General features: G+C 51.3%; 1 protein-coding gene across 50 annotated transcripts in view; it reads left to right on the top strand.

Annotated features, from left to right (window-relative positions):
- The window catches only part of CELF4 (CUGBP Elav-like family member 4), a 324294-nt gene extending 305677 nt beyond the window's left edge, over positions 1-18617 (top strand). For 16 of the 50 annotated variants that reach the window (XM_063653578.1, XM_063653577.1, XM_063653575.1 and 13 more), the window contains exons 11-13: positions 2272-2355; positions 7611-7782; positions 14211-14294. In XM_063653578.1, the coding sequence (XP_063509648.1) occupies positions 2272-2355; positions 7611-7738 (212 nt within the window). In that variant the 3' untranslated portion in view covers positions 7739-7782; positions 14211-14294. Of the gene's footprint in view, positions 1-2271; positions 2416-7166; positions 7246-7610; positions 7783-14210; positions 14296-16290 lie in introns of those variants that run through there. The other 34 variants (XM_063653593.1, XM_063653591.1, XM_063653588.1 and 31 more) reach the window with 5 other exon arrangements.
- The last annotated feature ends 385 nt before the right edge of the window (positions 18618-19002 follow it).

Genomic DNA, 19002 nt, shown 5'->3' with positions numbered 1-19002 from the left:
GCTCACTGTCCAGGGGAAGGGACTAGAGCCGCTGCCCTGGCTTCTTCGTCAGGCCTGGGCTAGAGAGTCATCCCTGGGGCTCCGCCACACACCGCACATGTGGGATTGAGCCTGCGGGCCCTGTCTGTGAAGGCTTCTTATCTCTAAGGAGAATAGATGTAGCTTCCACATAAAGCAGCTTGCAGAACTTGAACTCGGAGCCAGGGCCCCAAGTCAAGGCAAGTGTCAGCATGGGCTGGAGCAATCAGGGCCTGGAAGAGTGAGGATGGGAGGAGGAAGGAAGGTGTGTGTGGGGCTGGAGGGGGCCAGGCAGGAGGACACAAGAAGGAGCATGCCCCTGGGAGCAGCCAGTCTGGTTGGAGAGAAAAACCTCCAGACATAAAAGAGAAAGAGCCCCACCCCAGAGGATGAAGTGTGGATTCGGGCACGAGCAGGGAGAGGCTGGAGGTTCTTTCAGCGAGGGAGGGTATGGGGAGCTGGGGGCCATCGAGGGCACATTCACAGTGCATGAACCAGTGGGAAGACAGCATGGTTGGAGGGGACAGGGTGAGGGGAGGGCCACCAGAGCTCGGGGGTATCCAGCACCAGGAACCCCTGGAAGGGGGTGAGGGAGCACGTTTGTGCCCGGTTCTGAATGTGCCGTCCCCCAGCAGGATGCCCAGGAGCCAGCAGTCCAGGGAGGGGAGGCCGAAGGGCTGGGGTGGGCAGAGGGCACAGGGCGAGCACCAAGGAGGGAGGAGGCCAGTGGCTCCTTGGGCAGCTTTAGGGGTTGGGGAAATTTTTGTTCTAGGCTGTGGACCTCGAGGGAGTAGAGATAGATGGAGAAAAGGAGGAGAGTAGAAAGTAGAGGAGCAGAAGAGAAGGTGCAGAGTCTCTAAATCAAACCTTTACTCCAGAACTGGGTTGTCTGGCAGCCTCACGGCTCCCAGAGAACAAGGATGGTTGGCTCTGGCTGTGAAAGCCATGCAGCGGCCCATGTTGGTGCCTTACAGCCTTCACTGTTCAGCTCGTGCCTAGGTTTCCAGCAGCCTCTGGTCAGAACCTTGCTTCTTACACAACGCTAGGTGTAGCTGGTTCCTTCCCATTCCCACCACAGCTTGGATACCATCATTGAAATGACCACAAGTCACTTTAAAAGATGAAATTATATGTGGCATATGCTATCTAAGACGCATCTTGGAACGATTTCCATTTCAAAGAGTTAAAATTGAGCGTTTTGACTATTTCAAAAGAAACAGGTAAATAGTTATTGGGAATTTTAGAAAGCTAAAGCCCTACATAGTGTTCAGGGAGTCTGGGATATTGAGATTTTTTGGTAGCAAGAGGGAGAGAACTCACACTACGGAGACAGACAGGCTGGGCTCATGTCCTGGCTCCAGGCCCCTCCCAGCTGTGCATGTTTTGGCAGGTGACTTAACCTCTCTGGGCCTCACTTCCTCATCTGTAAAGTGGCAATGATGATAATAACGTCACAGGGTTGCTGTAAGGATTAAGTGAGTTAGAGACATGTAAAGTGCTCAGAACAGCCTGACACGTAGTTTGTGCTGCTGAAGTCGCAGGGCTGTTACTGTGGTAACAAAATGAAGAACCTTCATGTCATGAGGCTGGAGGGTTCCCTGGCTAATCATAGAGCCTCGGTTGCAGCCCTTCCTACGGACCTACACAGGAGGAGACAGGATAAATCTTGGTTTCCTGGGTGTGTGGAACTGGGCAGGACAGTTGGGCCATTAGGGGCAGATGAGAAAGAGAGGCTGCAGGCCAGGGGGAGGATGGGCACCCCAATCCCAGAGTCTGAGCCTGGCCTGCGAGAGGGGAAAGTGGGGTGTCTCCCCAGTACAGGACACGGCTGCCCCAGGGGATGCCCTGGTCCCCCCAGAGCAGGGGCAGGGCAGGAGGGAGGCCTCCCGGATCTCCCGGGACTTCCCTATCTTCAGCACCTGGTTTCCAGAGACACAGCAGTAGGTCGACTCCGCCTCTGGAGCCCTAGGGTTTCCAAGCCTCTGCTACGGATCCATTTTATAGAAAAGACGACTGAGGCACAGAGAGGTTCAGTGACTTGCCCAAGGGCAGAGCAGAGACCGGAGCTCAGACCCGGGGCTCAGCATCCCTGCCTCTTCCGGGGCACCCTTGGATCTGGAATGAGACCCCCCCTCCTAACCTTGTCCCCACCCCTCCCTGCTGTGCTGCCTAACTCGCTCACCTCTCCTCTGTCTCTCTCTTCCCCCACCCCGCCATCCCTCCTCCCCCGCCCACCCCCTCCCCTCACCGCAGGGCCCGAGGGCTGTAACCTGTTCATCTACCATCTGCCCCAGGAGTTTGGGGACGCTGAGCTGATGCAGATGTTCCTCCCTTTCGGTAATGTCATCTCCTCGAAAGTGTTTGTGGATCGGGCGACTAACCAAAGTAAATGCTTTGGTGGGTAAAGATAACAAACCAATTAGCTTCACCTAGGACAGGGCGGTGCTCGCACCAACCTACCGGTGTCCGACTGCTTTTAACCTGCTCCTTCACATTGCCCCCGCCCCAGCTGCTCCATGGCCCTTGCCAGCCTCATCGCACCCTTCTCTCTCCCACTACTCCTTTTGCTTCTTGGCTTTCCCTTACCCACCCAACCTGGCTCCTCATCTCCCACTCCCAATCCAAGAAATGGGTTTCCTCTTCCAGCCAAATTCCAACCTTCTGAGAAGGGAAAGGGGCCACCTTGACAGGGGTAGCAGGGGCAGCAGGCAGAGCCCAGCCACACCCATTCCCCCAGTAGCCCCTCTCCTCTCATGGTGAGTGGCCTGGCCTGAGCCCGAGGCTAAATCAGAGCGTGACACCTGGGCAGGGCAGTCACCTAGCCAGGCCCCTCTCCTGCCCGTCCCTTCGCCTCCTCTCTCCAGCTCTCTGTCCTGCCCCAACTCCTTCTCTGTCTACCCTGCTTTTTGCTCCCCTCCTGCCCTCCCCACTCACCTGCCTCAGGCCACCAGAGCTGGGCATTGTTGAGGAGTCAGGAAGAGGAGACTGGTCCCTGCCCTCAGGAAGCCTAAGCGCTGAGCTTAGATGAAAATTATGTTTATAGCAGTGAAATCTGCGAGGCACCTAATAATGAAGCGACAAGAAAGGCAGATGGATGTAAATACACAAAAAGGAAGGGAGGGAACTCCAGGTGGGGAGAATTGGATGAGGAAGGCATGGGGCTGGGGTGAGACGAGCCAGAGGACAGTGAGAGGGAGACCAGGCACGGGGGTGTGGTGTCTGTGCTGGGGGGTTTCCACTATGCAGAGGGGGGTGTTTCATGGGGTGTGGTAGGCAGTGGAAACGGTGGGATGTCCTTGAGCTGAGAGTAATAAAAATAAAGTTTGCAGGAAATGTGCCCAAGGCATGGTGTTAGATGGGAGAGGGAAAACTCAAAAGCATCCAGAAGTATGGCTGTCAGATAAAATATAGGATGGCCAGTTAAATTTGAATTTCAGATAGACAAAGGATACATTTTTAGTATAAGTATGTACTCACAGTAAAAAGTATTTATTGTTGATGTGAAGCTTAAATGTAACTGGCATCCCGTGTTTTTATTTGCTAAGTCTGGCAACCCTATCCAGGAAGCGTCAGACCTCCTCCTGGAATTTCATATCACCCTCTCTCCTCCACTCCTCCCTGTTGCCCTCCAACCTCCTCATCCTTCTCCATCAGCCCTTCCTTCTGGGCCAGCCCCTTTCATAAGTCATGAGGACTGAAGAGTCCGGTCCCCAGAGAGCCACATATGGAACCAGAGCTGAGTCTGCTAGAAACTCAGTATCTCCAGGCTGACCCCCAGATTCTGGAGCTGGGAAGAGAGAGTAGGAGGCTGAGTTGCAGGGAACCCAGGTCACAGCTTGAGGGTGGTGGAGGGGAGAGGAGACAGGAGTGCAGCATCAGGAAGCACATGTTAAGGAGTTTCCAGTCTGGAGTCCAACCTTCTGGAATCATGAAGGGCTTGAGGATTCGGGGCATGTTCCCCAAAGTAGTCAAGATCTTTGCACCATTGTCCCTTCCCCTATAGAGCTGCCACAGGAAACTTGTGGTCTTTCAATGGCATGGAGTTGCCCCCGCAGCTCATTTCTCTCTGGGTGTGGAAAAACAAAGCAGAAGCAAAAGACAGGGTTGCAGCCCTCCACTCTTTGGTATTTCTCCTTATGAATTACAGTTATGTATGTAAAAACAACAAGCTGGAAATCAGTTGCATCTGCTCTTTAAGTAAGTCCCAAATGTTACATAAATGAGAAGAGCGCTGCTGAGAGCCCAGGAAGCTCTGGGCGCCTCTGCTGGAACAGGTTTAGTCTCCAGCCATAGCTGGGCTTGGCACATTTGCACCGTCCTGGGTGTGGGTGCAGTCCGGCTTTCCAAAGGCATTTCCTTTCAGTCTGCTCTAAGCACTACCCTCTTTAAGCTGTTAGCCCACTTAAATTAGACAGGACTACAGTTTTTTTTTTCTTCCTGCTTTTTAAAGAAACATTCTCTGTATACCTCTAATCTAGCTCTCCTCCTTGAACAAATTTCTGATGTCAAGCATACCAGCCCTGAAAAAACGACAGACTCCTGAGATGCTGGTCCAGCCCAGCTCTTCCTGGTTAAGCCACTTGGGTTCTCTCTCTCACCAGGCAGCTGAGCTTTCTGCCAATATCCCAGAGGCCTTTAAAGTGAAACCTAGGCTGGGCGCAGTGGCTCATGCCTATAATCCCAGCACTTTGGGAGGCTGAGGTGGGCAGATCACTTGAGGTCAGGAGTTCGAGACCAGCCTGGCCAACATGGTGAAACTCCATCTCTACTACAAATACAAAAATTAGCTGGGTGTGGTGGCGTGCACCTGTAGTCCCACCTACTCAGGAGGTGGAGGCAGGAGAACTGCTTGAACCCGGGAAGGGAGGTTGCTGTTAGCCGAGATCACACCACTGCACTCCAGCCTGGCGACATAGCAATACTCCGTCTCAAAAATAAATAACAAAATAAATAAATAAACAAAATAAATAAATAAACAAAAATAAAATAAAGTGATACCTAACTTCAGCATTCTCTCATAGACAAGTCATTTAGCCCTGTGAGCCTCACTCTCTTCCTTTGTGAAAAGGGGATTTTAATCATCGCCCCAGGGATGCTGTGAGGGAGCTTACCCAGGGCAGACCCTCAGGAAGTGCTAGGTCCCCTTTGTTCTTAAAGCGCTATTTTTGCTATAAAAGTGGCCCTATGTTAAAGTGAACTCCTCAAAGGCCACATTCACTCTTGATAAGCACACGTGTAAGTTTATGAGCAGAATCTTCCAGATACCTTCATGAGGGCATGTCTAGCACAAATATTCCTATGTTGGAAGGAGGGCTGGGGGAATACCATAGGGGGATTCTATCTGCGGGCCTTCCCACAGGGCCTGGGAGCAGAAACCTTCTGAGGGTAGGAGGAGGGCAGGAGAGGTAGCTCTGAAAGAAGGAAGACAGTCCTGGAACCATGAACTTGGGAGACAGTGCCCAGAGCCCTGCCACAGGGGCCTCCAGACTGCAGGGGAGGGACCCTGCTCAGACTGCTAGCCAGTTAATAACAGTTCAAGGGAAGAAAAATTCCCTTGACCCTGGACTCTTTCTCAACTCTCGGGCTTCCAGGGACCTCTAAAGTCTTCCAGGAAGGCTGGGCTTCTGCCCTCCTCCAGAACTTCTCTCTGCCCTCCCCACACAGTGGTTCTGCCTGCCGCTACACCTGTGCCCTAGACAGCTCCTCCAGCCCTTTTTATCTTCTTTCCCCTCCCTTCTTTGAGCTCAGGTGGATGATGAGAAGAATGAGGGGCAGCGTGTCCCCCATAGTCGGGCTACCTTGTCCTGGCAGGGACAGGCTTTTGTCCAGCCACCTTCCTTATTCTGGGGAAAGCAGTATCAACACACAATTCACATATTTGAAAACTGCTCTGGTTTACTAAGGACTTGACTTTTACTTGACGTGACTTGACTTTAGTGATTAGACATACAGGTCAGCGGAGGTGGGGACAGGCCAGGAGGGGCTGAGGGGAGCTGGTGGAAATATGGCTGGAGGTGAATCTCATATGGATCGGCCAAAATTCTCCCTGTTTATTCTGGTATCTATATTTATACAGAGATTAGTTTTGTTGCTCTGGGCCCAGCTCTGACCAATTGTTGCACTTGTTCGGCTGCAGGAGCAAACTTGAGCAAGGCAGGAAGGAGAGGAGAGAAAGAAAGAGACGATGGAGGCAGCATCTGGGGCAGAGGGAAATAGGGAAAAGAGCCAGCAGGTAGGGAGAGTGAGGAAGGGCTCTCTTTCTTGGAGAGAAGTCCCAAGGCAGGCCCGAGGTACCGCTTCTACTTCACTCCCGGGTGGCTGTGCATCTCTGTCTTATACCTAATGGCCATTTGGGGACCAGTACGCAATGGGCACGTTCATAGCAACGCCTTGGTATCTCACCAAGCTTTCATATATTTTGCAGGATCTAAGTCCTTTTTACAGGAGAAAAGGCCTCTAAAGTCGAATAAATTCAAGGAAATACTAGACTAAACAAAGCTATGAAGGTTCATTTACTACAACTCGGTGAGGGAGGGGACGTTATTTGTTGATATGCTGGACTGGCCCAGTGGGCCTGGCTCTAAACCTTCTGACCACACAAGCCCTTTCTCGAGGAGCACCTATTAGGGCCAGTTTGGGAAATGCTGGTGTAAAATGTTGTCTGTATAAGGAGATGCATTCAGAGTTCCCCCCAAAGGTGACTTCTGACCTCATTTTGGGAACATGACCTGTGCCCATCTGGGACCTGCGCGGTTGGGCCTGGGAGCCGCAAGGTTGTGCATCCCATCTGGGCACAGGAGTGAACGCGTGGGAAGCGCTTCTGCACGGAGGGCTGTGGCCTGATTTGCACTGATGGTCTTGTGACTTGTTATGGACATATCAGCTGGTGCGTGCTTAGTCCACGGCGCAGGGCGTGGAGAAGAGCGGTGCCGACGGCGCCCGGGGCGAGGTGACGCCCAGGGCCCACCCGGAGCCTGGCGGGGCGGGCAGGGCCGGGAGTGGGGGCGGAGGGGCCGCGAGGGCTCAGCCTCTGGGCCTCCCCCGACGGCCGGGCACCTGCGGTGGCGAGGGGGGCGGCCGGGCCGGCTGTGGAGAAGTTTCTCGGCGGCGCCTCCCTCCCGGCCCCTCGCACTCGTCTCTCTCCCCAGGCCGGCACCCTGTGCCCGCGCGCTGCCAGGCCCCCTCCTGTCAGGGAGGACAGTGTCCAATAAACTCCTCCACCCGCAGGTGTGTCCGCCCTCTCCCGCCGAGGCGAGGGCTGAGGTGCCGGGGCCGGCGGGGGTGGGGGGCGGGCGCCTCTCCGAGCGCCGCCCGGCCGCGGGCCCCACTTGGGGAGCGGGCGCCGGGCGAGTGACGCGGCCAGAGACTAGGCGCAGGTCAGCGAGCCGGGTCCCCGCCAGCGCCCGCCCCGGGAGGGGCCTAGCACGCGCGCGCGGGCTGGAGGGGGGCGGGCACCGGGGCGGGGCCGGGGGCGGGGCCCGAGGGGAAGAGCCTCAGGCCCGCCCCGCCCCCCGTCCCCCGACCCCTCCCCGCCGGCAGCGCCCCGGGCGGCCCCGTGGAAACCCAGGCCCTCGTCCCTCGTGTCTCGCCAGGCTTCGTGAGCTTCGACAACCCGGCCAGCGCGCAGACCGCCATCCAGGCCATGAACGGCTTCCAGATCGGCATGAAGAGGCTCAAGGTGCAACTGAAGCGGCCCAAAGACGCCAATCGCCCGTACTGAGCGCCGGCGGGAGCGTCCCCCGGGGGAGACCAGGACTCGCACAGGTAACCGGGGGCGGCCGGGGCGCGGGGACGGGGGTTGGGAGGGAACCAGACGGACCCGCCGCCTCCTCCGGCCTCCGTGGGCCGGACCCTCACTGGTGCCTTGGACCCGCTGCGCCCGGCTCAACCTGCTCCTCGCCCTGCGCCTCGGGCCAGGCGCAGAGCTGCCGTCACCCCGGCAGAAATGGGCCTGGCCATCTCCCTGTGGCAGGGTCACCAGGGGCAGGAGTGAGGGAGCCAGTCCGGGCGGGTGAGGCGAGCCCTGGGCCTGCGCCTCCGTGTCTACAGTGGCAGTCCTGTTGGCCAGAGAACCCTGGGGTGAACAGGTGGCAAGCTCAGGCTGAGAGAGGTTGGGAGCAGAACAGGCTCTACCCAGGAGAGCTGCAGCCGCCCGCGGGGCCTGCTTCCAGACCCCCGGCTCTCTCCTCCCCAGTTCTCCCAGGAGGGGGCTGGTAGACTTTAGACACTTGCCCCTGCACCCCTGTCTTTCCCCATAGCTCAGTGAAGAGAGGAAGGACAGGATCTTTCAAAGGGAACTTTACTAAGAAACAAAGCAGGATGGGACGAAAGCTGAGGAGGGTGACGGTACAGCACTGAGATCCTGGGCCCTGCCTGCCCCACATGGGTCATGATAAGTGGAAGTTGTTACCTTTTCTGCTGCGCTGGGTCCTGCCTGGGAGCCGAAGACACAGTCAGCCACGCCTCTTCCAGCCCACGTGTTCCCCTGAGCAAGGTACTTCCTGTAGAAAGAATGGGGGGAGATTCCCCAGGACATCAAAAGTCAACCTTCAGAATGGTTTTCCCTAGTGCTGTGGCTCTTGCAGCCTCGGCTTCTTCACAGAGCAGAGGTGAAGGCTCCTTTCGGGCCTTTCCAACTCAGCACCCTGCTGCCCTCTGACCGCCCCTCCCTGCCCATGTTCCTCCATTTATTCAGCAGTATTGTGTGCCAGCTACTGTGTTAGGTACTTGGGGTTCAGCAGTGAGCAAGACTGAGAAGGTGGAGACAGACAATAAACAATGACATGTGATCAAAGAATATGATCTAGTATGTCGAGATTGCTGGCTACAGTTAAACCACATGGTCAGTGTAGATCTCATTGAGGAAGTGAATTGGAGCATAGAAGGTGAGGGGAGCAGCCATGCCCCCGCCTCTGAGGGAACAGTCAGTATGGAGGCTGCAAGGTGGGGCTGCAGAGTGGGATAGGAACAGCAAGGGACTGGGTTGCTGGGAGAGTGAGGAGGGCCACCTGATGTGGGGCCTTGAAGGCCATTGCGTGGACTTTGGTCTCTTCTCTGAAATGGGAGATGGAGAGAGCATTGGAGAGTTCTGAATAGGAGAGTGATGGGTAACTTGCATTTCAGTGGGGTCACCCTGGCTTCTGTGTTGATAATAGCTTGCAGGGGGCCAAAGCATAGGTCTACTGCACTGACCACTCAGTCCAGTGTCACAGCAGTTGATGAGAAGTGAAGGAATTAATTTCTAGATTTATTTTGAAAGAGGAGCCAAGGATGAGTCCCAGGCTTTTGGCCCAAGTCACTGGAAGAACAGAGGGATTGGGAGAAAGATTAGGTATATGAGAACTACACATTTAAGTTGAGTTTCAGAGTCCAGAGTTTGGGAGGGAGGTCTCCAGCTTCTCAGTCTCCCCTCAAATCTTCCACCCAGTGCTAGGGTACAGATACCAACAGAACACCCTTCCTCCACCCAGAAGTAGCAACTGTCACCCTCAGAGAGCAGGGGCCTTCTCTCTGGGGGAGTGCTTGTGTCTCCACTCTCTGCAATCCTGGAGAAGCAAAACCCGTCTTTCCTGCCTCCTGGTTTCCCATCCTTGCCCATTTCTGGCTTGTTTCCCATCCTTGCCCATTTCTGGCTTGTGTCCAGATGCAAACACACATGTTATTCAGAGTTTGGGCACCTTCTTGTGCCAGGCACTGGGCTCAGTGCGGGGGATGCAAGGATGAATGAGTCACCATCCCTGCCCTCAAGGAGCTTCTGGCTCTGCGCACACACAGACACCAGGAGGCAGCTTGCAGATGGGGTTATTTCCATAGGAATGGAGGGACGGTTTCGTGAAAGCAGCTTTTTCTGTATATAGGACACTTTTTCTTAAATCAGCATAGCTCTGCCATTAAGGTGTGACCTGGGTTACAACTCTTTGGGCTTCTTTTTTCTCATTAATGAGACTAAGGTGTTAAGAGTCAACTAGAAGATTTGGGGGTAGGGGGATATGAATCAGGCAGGGTCATGCCCCAAGATTCCAAGGGGCACCCCTGAAAGTAGCTTGTCTTAGCCTCCTTGGCTCAAGCCAGGATAAAACCTCTAGGTTAGAAGAATTCCCAGATGAAGGAGGTAGAAGGCAGGTTTATTGTTTGGGATATAAGGTCAGAAGTGCCCACAGGGTTGAACCAGCTGGCATTCAGAGTTGGGGTGGGGGCTTGGGAGGAGTGGTTTAAAACAGAGTGGATTCTTCCACCAGGGCATGCAAAGGGCAGAAAGATCAGAACCCTAGACCTTTACACAGTGCTTACCATGCACCAGGCACTGCTCTGAGAAGTAACAATTAGGAGATGTTAACTACATAGCTACAACTACCTATAAAGTAGGTACTGTTAGTATTTCCATTTCACAGATGGGGCACAGAGAGATTAAGTAGCTTGCCCATCAGCTAGTGAGTCGCAGAGCCAAGCTTTGAAGCCAGGGAGCCTACTCCCCTTCAAGTGAGGAGAATGAGAAGCCCCACACTACCCTCACCCCAACCTATCACCCCAGAGTACCCTGAATGTCCTGAGGGAGCACATATGACATGTCACTTTTCTGGGGTCAGCCATCTAACCACCTCCTTTCTACTAAGCAGTCCTTTAAAAAACTACTATGTGACATAACTCCTACAGTAAAGTTGACATTTAATTTTCATTTAGACAGTATTTTAACAAATGGTGCTGTCAGGCTTCCCAGCCCAAGACTGTTGGAAGCTCTAATAGAAGGAGGTTGCTAAGAAGAGATAGGGAGGTTCTCAAGGTAGCCTTGGGGACTGCAATGAGAAGTGGCTGCCCTCGGACTGCCAGCAAGGGAGGAAAAGCCACAAAAAAGCAGCTAAAATACTGCCGGGTATCACAGGCCAGTAAAGGGTATTCATTCGTGCTGAGGCCTGAGCTGCAGCCCCAGGTGCTCAGAAGGGCAGGAAGCCTGAACAGGGGCCGAGGGACCAGCCATAGCTGGGAGCAAAGTGGGAGGTGGAAGGGAGACCTCAGGGCTAGGGCAGCTGCCCCATGGTAGTGCAGGCTTTCTAAGGCCAAGTCAGAAGGGAGTGGGGGCAGACCTGGGGGAGGGAGAGGGGCCTAGGCAGGGCAGCTGTGGGCAGTACAGTTGGGCTTTGGTTCCATGAAGGAAGGTCCTGAGTGGGGTGGGATCAGGGTTGGAGTCAGTGACTCTCCTTCCTGGCTGGTTTTCTGCTTCCCCGCTGCCCTACCCCTCTGGCGGCTTGGGTTTGTTGTCTTGTGCTAAGACTGGAGTTTCTCTAAGCAATCTTTGCCAGGAAACTAAATAAGGAAGGAAGCAAAGGCAGTAAGAGTAGGCAAAAACCTGCATGTGGCCAGGTCCACAGCCAGCGGGCAGAACACACCAAGCCTGGCCCCGCCCAGCTCAGAGATTGGCCTCTGAGCCCCTTGTTCTGCCACCGCTTACCAGACACACTGGGCTCCAGCAGCAGGCCAGGTTCTCAGACTCCTAGCACTCCAGTTCTATGGCTGGAGAGTGCACCAAGCATCTTGTCCTGACCCCAGTGAGTCCTGTGACTCTGGCTCTGAGTATGCTTTTGGAGAGTGTCGGGTCCAGGCTTTGCAGGCACAGGTGCTTTGGGTCTGACCTATAGAGGGCCAGGCTGTGGCTTTCGGCCTGGCCGTCCTTTGCTTGAGTCCAGCTGATTTTAGGACCTGAGATCTGAATTGGTTCAGCCTGGCCATAATTTCCTCACCCAGCTCGGTGAGTTGGACTTTACCATGCCGGTCAGTGATCCCACTGCCACACCTAGGGCTGTGCTCTGTGAGCCTCCACCCCGAGAGTGGTTGGGAAAGGGTCACCCTGCAGGCAGAAGAGGAGCTGCTTCCTAATGAAGACAGTAGCCAGCTGAGCCCGTGGAGTCTTGGGGGCTCCTCAGGGACTGAGTGTGAGGGTGTGTTATGTGTCTAGGGCCACGCATGTGTGAGAGATGAGGGTGTGTGTGAGGAAGTTCCCTAGATTGAGCTTTAGGGACAGGGGCTGTGTGCTATTCAGGTTTGTGCTGCAGTACACAGGACAGTGCCTGGCCCTGACAAGCAGTTGCACTCTAAAGCTGGGAGAGGAGCAGGCAGAGTGGGAAGGAGTAAACGCCCATGAGGGGCTCAGGGCTGGAATGGAGGGAGAAAGAGGAGAGTCCCAGAGAGTCCCTGAGTTGCAGTTGCCACAGCCCCCATCTGATGGCAATACCCTCCTTAGTTCCTTAGGCCTCTTCTCCTGTGCCAATGGGACCTCCCATTGGCCATCCTGGGTGGGTCTAAGGGCTTCTGGCAGGAGTTGGAAGTGGCATTTCAGGACTTGGTGGGCATGGGATGGTCCCTGATCTGGGGGAAGGAGATCCAATGTTGGAAGAACAAAGAACCCAGCCCTGGTGGGCAGGCAGGCTGGGGTCTGCAGAGGAGGAGTCTGGGGTGCTTCTGTGAAGGCTGAGCTGGAGGCCGGGCTTGGGCTCAGCTTCTTTGCTCCTCATCCACAGTGATATTTTAAGATCCCAGGCCTCCCTTCCTCCCTCCCTGAAGGAAAGCATAAAGCTAAGAGTGAAAGTCCACTGTATGTAGAAGCCTGTGGACTGGAAAGCCTGCAGATCAACCTGGCACACAGGCCTTGGCCCAGGCCTGAGTGCCACAGGGGAGCAGGGCATCCAGTGCAAGCTCAAGATAACTATGGGGAGGGATGGAGCTAGGGACCCCAAATCCCAGGTGCAGCAGAGGACTATGAAGTGGTGAGGGGTGGAGAAGTCAACCGAAAGTTGAATCATCTGATGATTCCTGATAGGGAAAAGAACTCATTCTCAAACACTTAGGGCTCCACCAGGAAAGAAAGCCGAAGGTTGGGGCCTTGCGGTGGGCCAGGCTGGAAAGCTGTTCATGGAGGGGTGTGGGGTGAGGGGGTGGGAAAAGAGGATGGGGTAAGGAGCAGGGGAAGTCAGCAGAGCAAGAGTGGGAGCAGCAGAGGCTGGAGGCGCTCGCCTCTGTGCCCCCTGCAGGGCACCCTCCAGCCTTCCATGTGGCGCTTTTATGGGTCAGGGCTGCAGAACCTTCGAAGGGCTTCATGTGCCTAGATGCAGCCTCAGTTTGGTTACACAGGCCACTTGGGAGCAAGGCAAAGAGTGTGAGCAAAGAAAGAGGGTAAGGCAAATGCAAGATGAACTCAGTAGTGCCAAGGCATGTTTCTAGAATTCCAAGAACACTGATGAATTTTACCCTGAATCTCAAAATGAACCCTGCTCAGGTTCTCAGGAAAGTAATTTGAGGTGGAGCTGAAGCGGGGGAGGGCCATAACCTCCACAGTGGGTGCCCTTGCAGCCTTCTCTAGGATGGTGGCCAGGGTGGGTCCACAGGGTGGGAGGGCTGAGCTGCTGCCAGCCTGGGTGGTACTATGGCAGCAAAGCGTTTTGTAGATGGACCCCGTGGACACAGCAGTTACCATAGCAAGCCTCTGACCTACCCAGCTGACCAGGGCCACCTTGACAGACATCCCCTGCTGTCCCACAGGCTGCAGTCACAGAAAGCTGAGGATGGGGGGAGCGCCACCCCTGGGGGAGAGAAAGAATCAAGGGTGATGAAAACCAGAGCGCCTGCTCCCTGAGATTGCTTGCTGGCCAAAGTGGTTTGAGGGGCTGTTTTATTTTTTTCTGGCCTCCTTGCCAAACCGCCCATGCCCCCCTCCCCAACGCATGATGGATGCCCTTAGTGGCCCTGTGTGAGGTTCTGCTTCCGTTCACAGTGTATCATGTGTCTGCATAAACAACCGTGTGTGTGTATGTGTGTATGTGTGTGCGTGTGTGTGTGTGCGTGTGTGTGTGTTGATGTGCCCATGTTTGTCTGCTGGCTTCCTCCATCCTTTGAGTTCTTTTCAGTTCTCTTATGATTTGACTGCTGTTCTCTCATCAGAGCTTCTAGATTGATGCTGTGGTCTGGTGCTGTATAAATATATTTTCTTTTTAATTTTGTTTTAACTTCTTCCTTGCCCTCCTTAACCCGAATCCCAGCCCTCCCTGCCCTCCCACACTCCCCAACCCCACCTGCCCTGCCCTACCTCTTCCTTCCCCCACCCACACTCTCTTGTCCTCTCTCTCTCTCTCTCTACATATATAAATATATATATAAATCTTTTCTTCTTTTGTCATTCAATCAAATTCCAACAACCCAACCAGGGCCAGTCAAATCCACCACAGTCTCGCGCTGAGCTAGGAATAAAGTTCACGTAATCACATGAGAGTGGAGAAAAGTCCCCCATCCGTAAGTTCAAATCAACTCAAAGTTCACAGTGTGACATGATGGCGTCATGTAACAAGGCTAAGAATCGGTTGCATGACAATTGCCGTCAAGTTTCGTGGAGGTGCTGTGATTGGAGCGTTTTTCTTGGATGTTGTATCAGTTGATGATTGGCCAGTCATGATCACACGTGCATTTTCTTGACTTTTGTGCTGCCACAATCTTTTTTGCTGTGCTCATTTTCGTTTCGTTCTTGGTGCTTGCAGTGGTTTTACTTTCTGTTGTTTGGTTTTTCTTGTTCAGCGTTTTTTTATGCTTCTCTAGATGTCACATAGAGAAAAAAACAAAACAAAAGAACAAAAAATAGTCAAAATAAAGATGAATTCCTGAATTATCAAACATGGGATCATTTACCTGTGCAAACCATTATTTTTTTCTTAAAAATAAGGAAAACATCTTAAAAATATCTATGCGTGGTTGATTTACTTGCACTTGAAAATATTGTGATTTTATTTTTTTCTAGAAATTTGGGGGCCTTTTTCAATTGACACTTTCCTAGGTCTGGTCTTTTTCCAGTTAGGCTATTTTCAATCTCACTTCAAAGGGAAAAAAAAAAAAACAAAAACAAAAAACAAAAACAAAATATCTACAGTAACAGAATGATAAAAAAAATTCTAAACCAAAAAACTAGAGTACAAAGCCAGAGGCCTCTGCAAGAGAGCCCGGTAACAATTGTAAGGTTTGTATTGTAACCACTTCTGCTAAATTAAATGTGGGGAGGGGAGGCTGGGGACTGGGGGCTCGGGAGGGTTTTTTTGGTTGGTTTGGAAGAAACAGTACTAACAAAAGCAAAATGCACCTTTTTGTTTACAACTGAAAAAGGGTCCTTGACAAGTGTTTTTTAATTTTATTATTATTTTATTTGGTGTTGTAATTGTTTAGACTGCTGTGTACGGTTTGCTGTTTGTTGAATCAACAGTGTGAAAAACCTGCCAGCATGGATTGATATACGCATGACGTTGTCCCCTCAAGTGGGGGCTTTGCAGTTCTAACTTTCTTGATGTAACCAGTCACCCCCATGTATAAGTGGAAGCTGCTTGCTAGAATGGAGATGAGTCTCATTTGTTAATTCACAATGATTAAGCATTCGCCTTCTGATTCTAGTCAGATCATGATTTTTTTTTAAAGCAAAACAAAACACCAAAAAGCCACCATTCAAAACAAAATCAAGCACTGTCTGAGTTAATTTATTTAAGTTTGATAATTAAATCTCTTCTGACCTTTTTTTAGGTTTTCCCATCCACTCCCTTGAAGTTCTGAATTCCTCTAAATTCCCTGGCATGTATGAGAAAAGTATTATGTGTGTGTATGTGTGTATATATGCATATACATACACACATATCCATGTATATCCACATATGTGCAGGTGAATATATTCTACACATATATCCAGATATACATATATATACACAGCCTCGCAAATAGTTACTGACCCCGGGAAAGAAGTGGTTGGCTGGACGCTGGGCAAGGATTCTACAAAATTTGAGTCACGGATGTGTCTTCCTTCTTTCCCTTGAGCTGGGAGGAGTGGGCTGGGCTGCTAGATTTTTCCTGTCTTGTTTGCTAGGCTTCTGTATACATATTGTATCTGGGCTAGATCCCTCAGAGACAAGTTTAATTATGAATTCATATCCCGTAGTCCCAAATTCTCCCCTTAGATGTAGCTACCCCCAATCCAGAATGCTAAAGTAACCCAAATCAAGAACCTTCTCCCAACAACGAAACCTCAGCTACAACCATCACCACTAGACCTCCCAGTGGTTTCTACTCTGAATAGAAGAGTATATTTCTTTTTAATGTATCATGATCATGACTAATTCTCATACTGGTCTCTCTTCCTTCCCTCCCACCATCCCCTAGAGCTCCCATCCTAGCCCCTGAGGCAGGTTCCTATTGGTGTTTGGATGCTGTTTGTGTTTTCCCTCTTGGCTTAATCAGCCCTGATTTTCTTCATTTTAGGGCAGGATGCTGAACGGGCTACATTAAAAAACAAACCTCTCTCTATATATATTTATAAATGAGAACTGTTGGATGACACCTTTGACATATCAGCCAATATCAATCAAGCTGAAGACTCCAGACACTGTCTGTGTGACTGTAACATTTCTTCAAGGAAAGTATAGCGTCTATGGAGTTCAGAGGGCACGTGTTTGGGGGAAAAATATATATGACATAAAGAAGAAGAAGATGAAGAAAAATGAGAAAAAAAAACACACAAAAGGCAACTTTAAAACAAAATATCATGAGACCAGACGGGGAGGCTGAAGGGCTGGGAACTAGGAGGAGACGCTGCTTACCGATCCCGGGGCTTTTCCAGCCCACGGGCGCCTGAGGCAGGCTGGGGCAAGTGGTGCGTGGGGCCTTGTCCCCAAGGGGTGGCTGAGAGGCCGCCACTGAGCATCTCTATCTGTCATTCCTTTAGCTATTTAGGGACCAAAGGACCAAACTTTTTATTGCAGATGTGTAGCTCTATGTCAAATAGAGGGGGAATGGAGGACCTCCTCCTTCCTGCCTCATGGCTGTTCTTGAAACAGCTTAGAGCGATTCTATGAAAAAATGTAATAAAAAATAAAAAAAACCAAAAAACAACAAAAAAACAACAAAAAAGGAAAAATAATGCTTCAATGCTTTTAAAACAGCAAGATAATAGTTCTTTGATACTTTGAGAGGCGCTTTGATGACCCTCATCCAAGTCTATGACACTTTCCTATGGTTTTCTGTATTCTATGTCTGGATGGAGCTGTTAAAAGCTGAACAAATTGGTGGATATTTGGGGAAAGCAACACAAATATTAAAACTCACCCGTGAAGTGTGAGAAAACAAGGAGGGGAACAAATGGGACTTACCAAGCAAGGTCATTGTTGTGAAAAGTCTGTAAATGCTTCTAACTCTTCCCCCTCTTAAAATCATAATAGTTGTACAGAATTTTAAAAAGGAAAAGTTTAAAATACCTATATAATAGAAGAAAAATTAGAGGAAAGCAAAAAATAAAAAAAAATAAAAAAGGAAAAAAAAAATCTATAGAAGTTAGCATTACTGCTAAAATCCCAGATGTTGTAGGACTGTACTTTTGTAGAGTTTAGACAGAGCATCAATCCCTTCTCCCCGCGAGTGCTGTCGGATGCCGTTGTCCCCAAGGGCCAGTCCGAACTCGCCCTACACCTGCGGGCGCCTGGCTGCCCAACGCCGGTGGAGGCCACGCCGTGGGCCGGGAACGGTCGCGTCGCCCGGGTCGCCGCCGCCGCCGCCGTCGTCTTCGCCTCTCGCTTCCCTCTGGGAGCTGCGCGCGCTTCACTCACCTTCCGCTTCACTCGCCTTCCACGCTTGCTCCAGAGACTTTCCGGGCAAGGGAGAACTGGGAACTTTCATCTTAAAACAACTAGACAACACACACACACACAAAACCTTAAAAAAGAGAGAGAAAAATAAACAATCTTTGAAGAATTTCTGAAACTGTTTACAAGGAATTTTGAAAAACAGGGATGTTTAAAATGATGCCGGCTCTGTTTTTCTGTAAATAAATTTGCATATTTTGTAGGACTTTTAATTGTAATGATAGAGAAAAAAACAAGGAAAACTATTTAATGAAAGCACGATATTTATCTTTGGTAAATGACTTTAGAGCAGTTAAAGACATTGCTTAAAAAACTCAGAATCAGAAAAAACACTGAATTATTTAAGAACACATATATTTTAAAGTATAACATATTTATTATAATTTATTTGCACCCTTGGGAAGATTGCTTTGGCATTCTGCCTTGATTCCTTCTCATTGATGTCCAGGTCATCTGGAGGCCGGGGGTTCTCAGACCTACCATTGTTTCCCTTTAGAAGAACAAATTTCCAGTACCTCTAGGGCCTCCTGCCTTTCCTTTCTTTCTGTCAATTTTGTTGTTGTTGTTGTTTTTCATTTTCTTTTTTTCTCTTGACTCCTCCTTTTAGGATGTCCAGATGTAAAAAAAAAAAAAAAAAAAAGAAAAAAAAAGAAAAAAAAAGAAAACAGCTGCAGTTCAGTACAACTGCTCTTTTCACACTCAACTCCCTAAAACTCCTTGTAACCTTCTGTAACTATTGGATGACGCTTTCTCCAGCTTAGCCCTAAATAAAGCACAGTTTAAAAAAAGATTTCTTCATTGGTCTGTGCCTCTCGGACTCTGGCCAGCTGTGCCTCACAGCCCCAAGGCTTGCCCACTGGAAGTAGCTTTGGTCCTCTTTATGGAATCTGCGACACAGGCCCTCGTTCTGAGCCTCAGCATGTGAGGCTCTTTCTGGGAGGTGATGGGAACAATAAAAGGAGGTCCTGTTCCACTCTAGGAAGAATCTCTCTGGACTGGTGTGTGTCTCTGAAAGTCCCCATTGCAAATTCATTCTTCTGGGTTCCTGGCAGAGGTGGCCACAGTGTCCAAGCAGGACAGAAAGGAGGCCACCAAGGCCACCCAACCTGAAGGCCGAGCAAATGTTGGGTTGGGGGGAAGTTACGTGACACCTTAGGGAAGGAGGCAGTGGAGGGAAGAGTCCACAATAAAGGAAGAAGGATGAGGATGTAACTCCAAATTTACCAGCAAGCATCTTGCTCTTGGCCCCACACCTCCTGCTGCTTTGGCAGTTTGCAGGGATGGAGAAAACAGGATTCTGGGCCCTCAGTCAGGGTCCTGGTGGGGGCAGGGGTGC

This window comes from Pongo pygmaeus, chromosome 17, assembly GCF_028885625.2.
Source record: "Pongo pygmaeus isolate AG05252 chromosome 17, NHGRI_mPonPyg2-v2.0_pri, whole genome shotgun sequence".
In the NCBI taxonomy this organism is placed as follows: Eukaryota; Metazoa; Chordata; class Mammalia; order Primates; family Hominidae; genus Pongo; species Pongo pygmaeus.
Note: the sequence above shows the minus strand (reverse complement) of the source record. Positions and strands in the feature narration are given on the sequence as shown.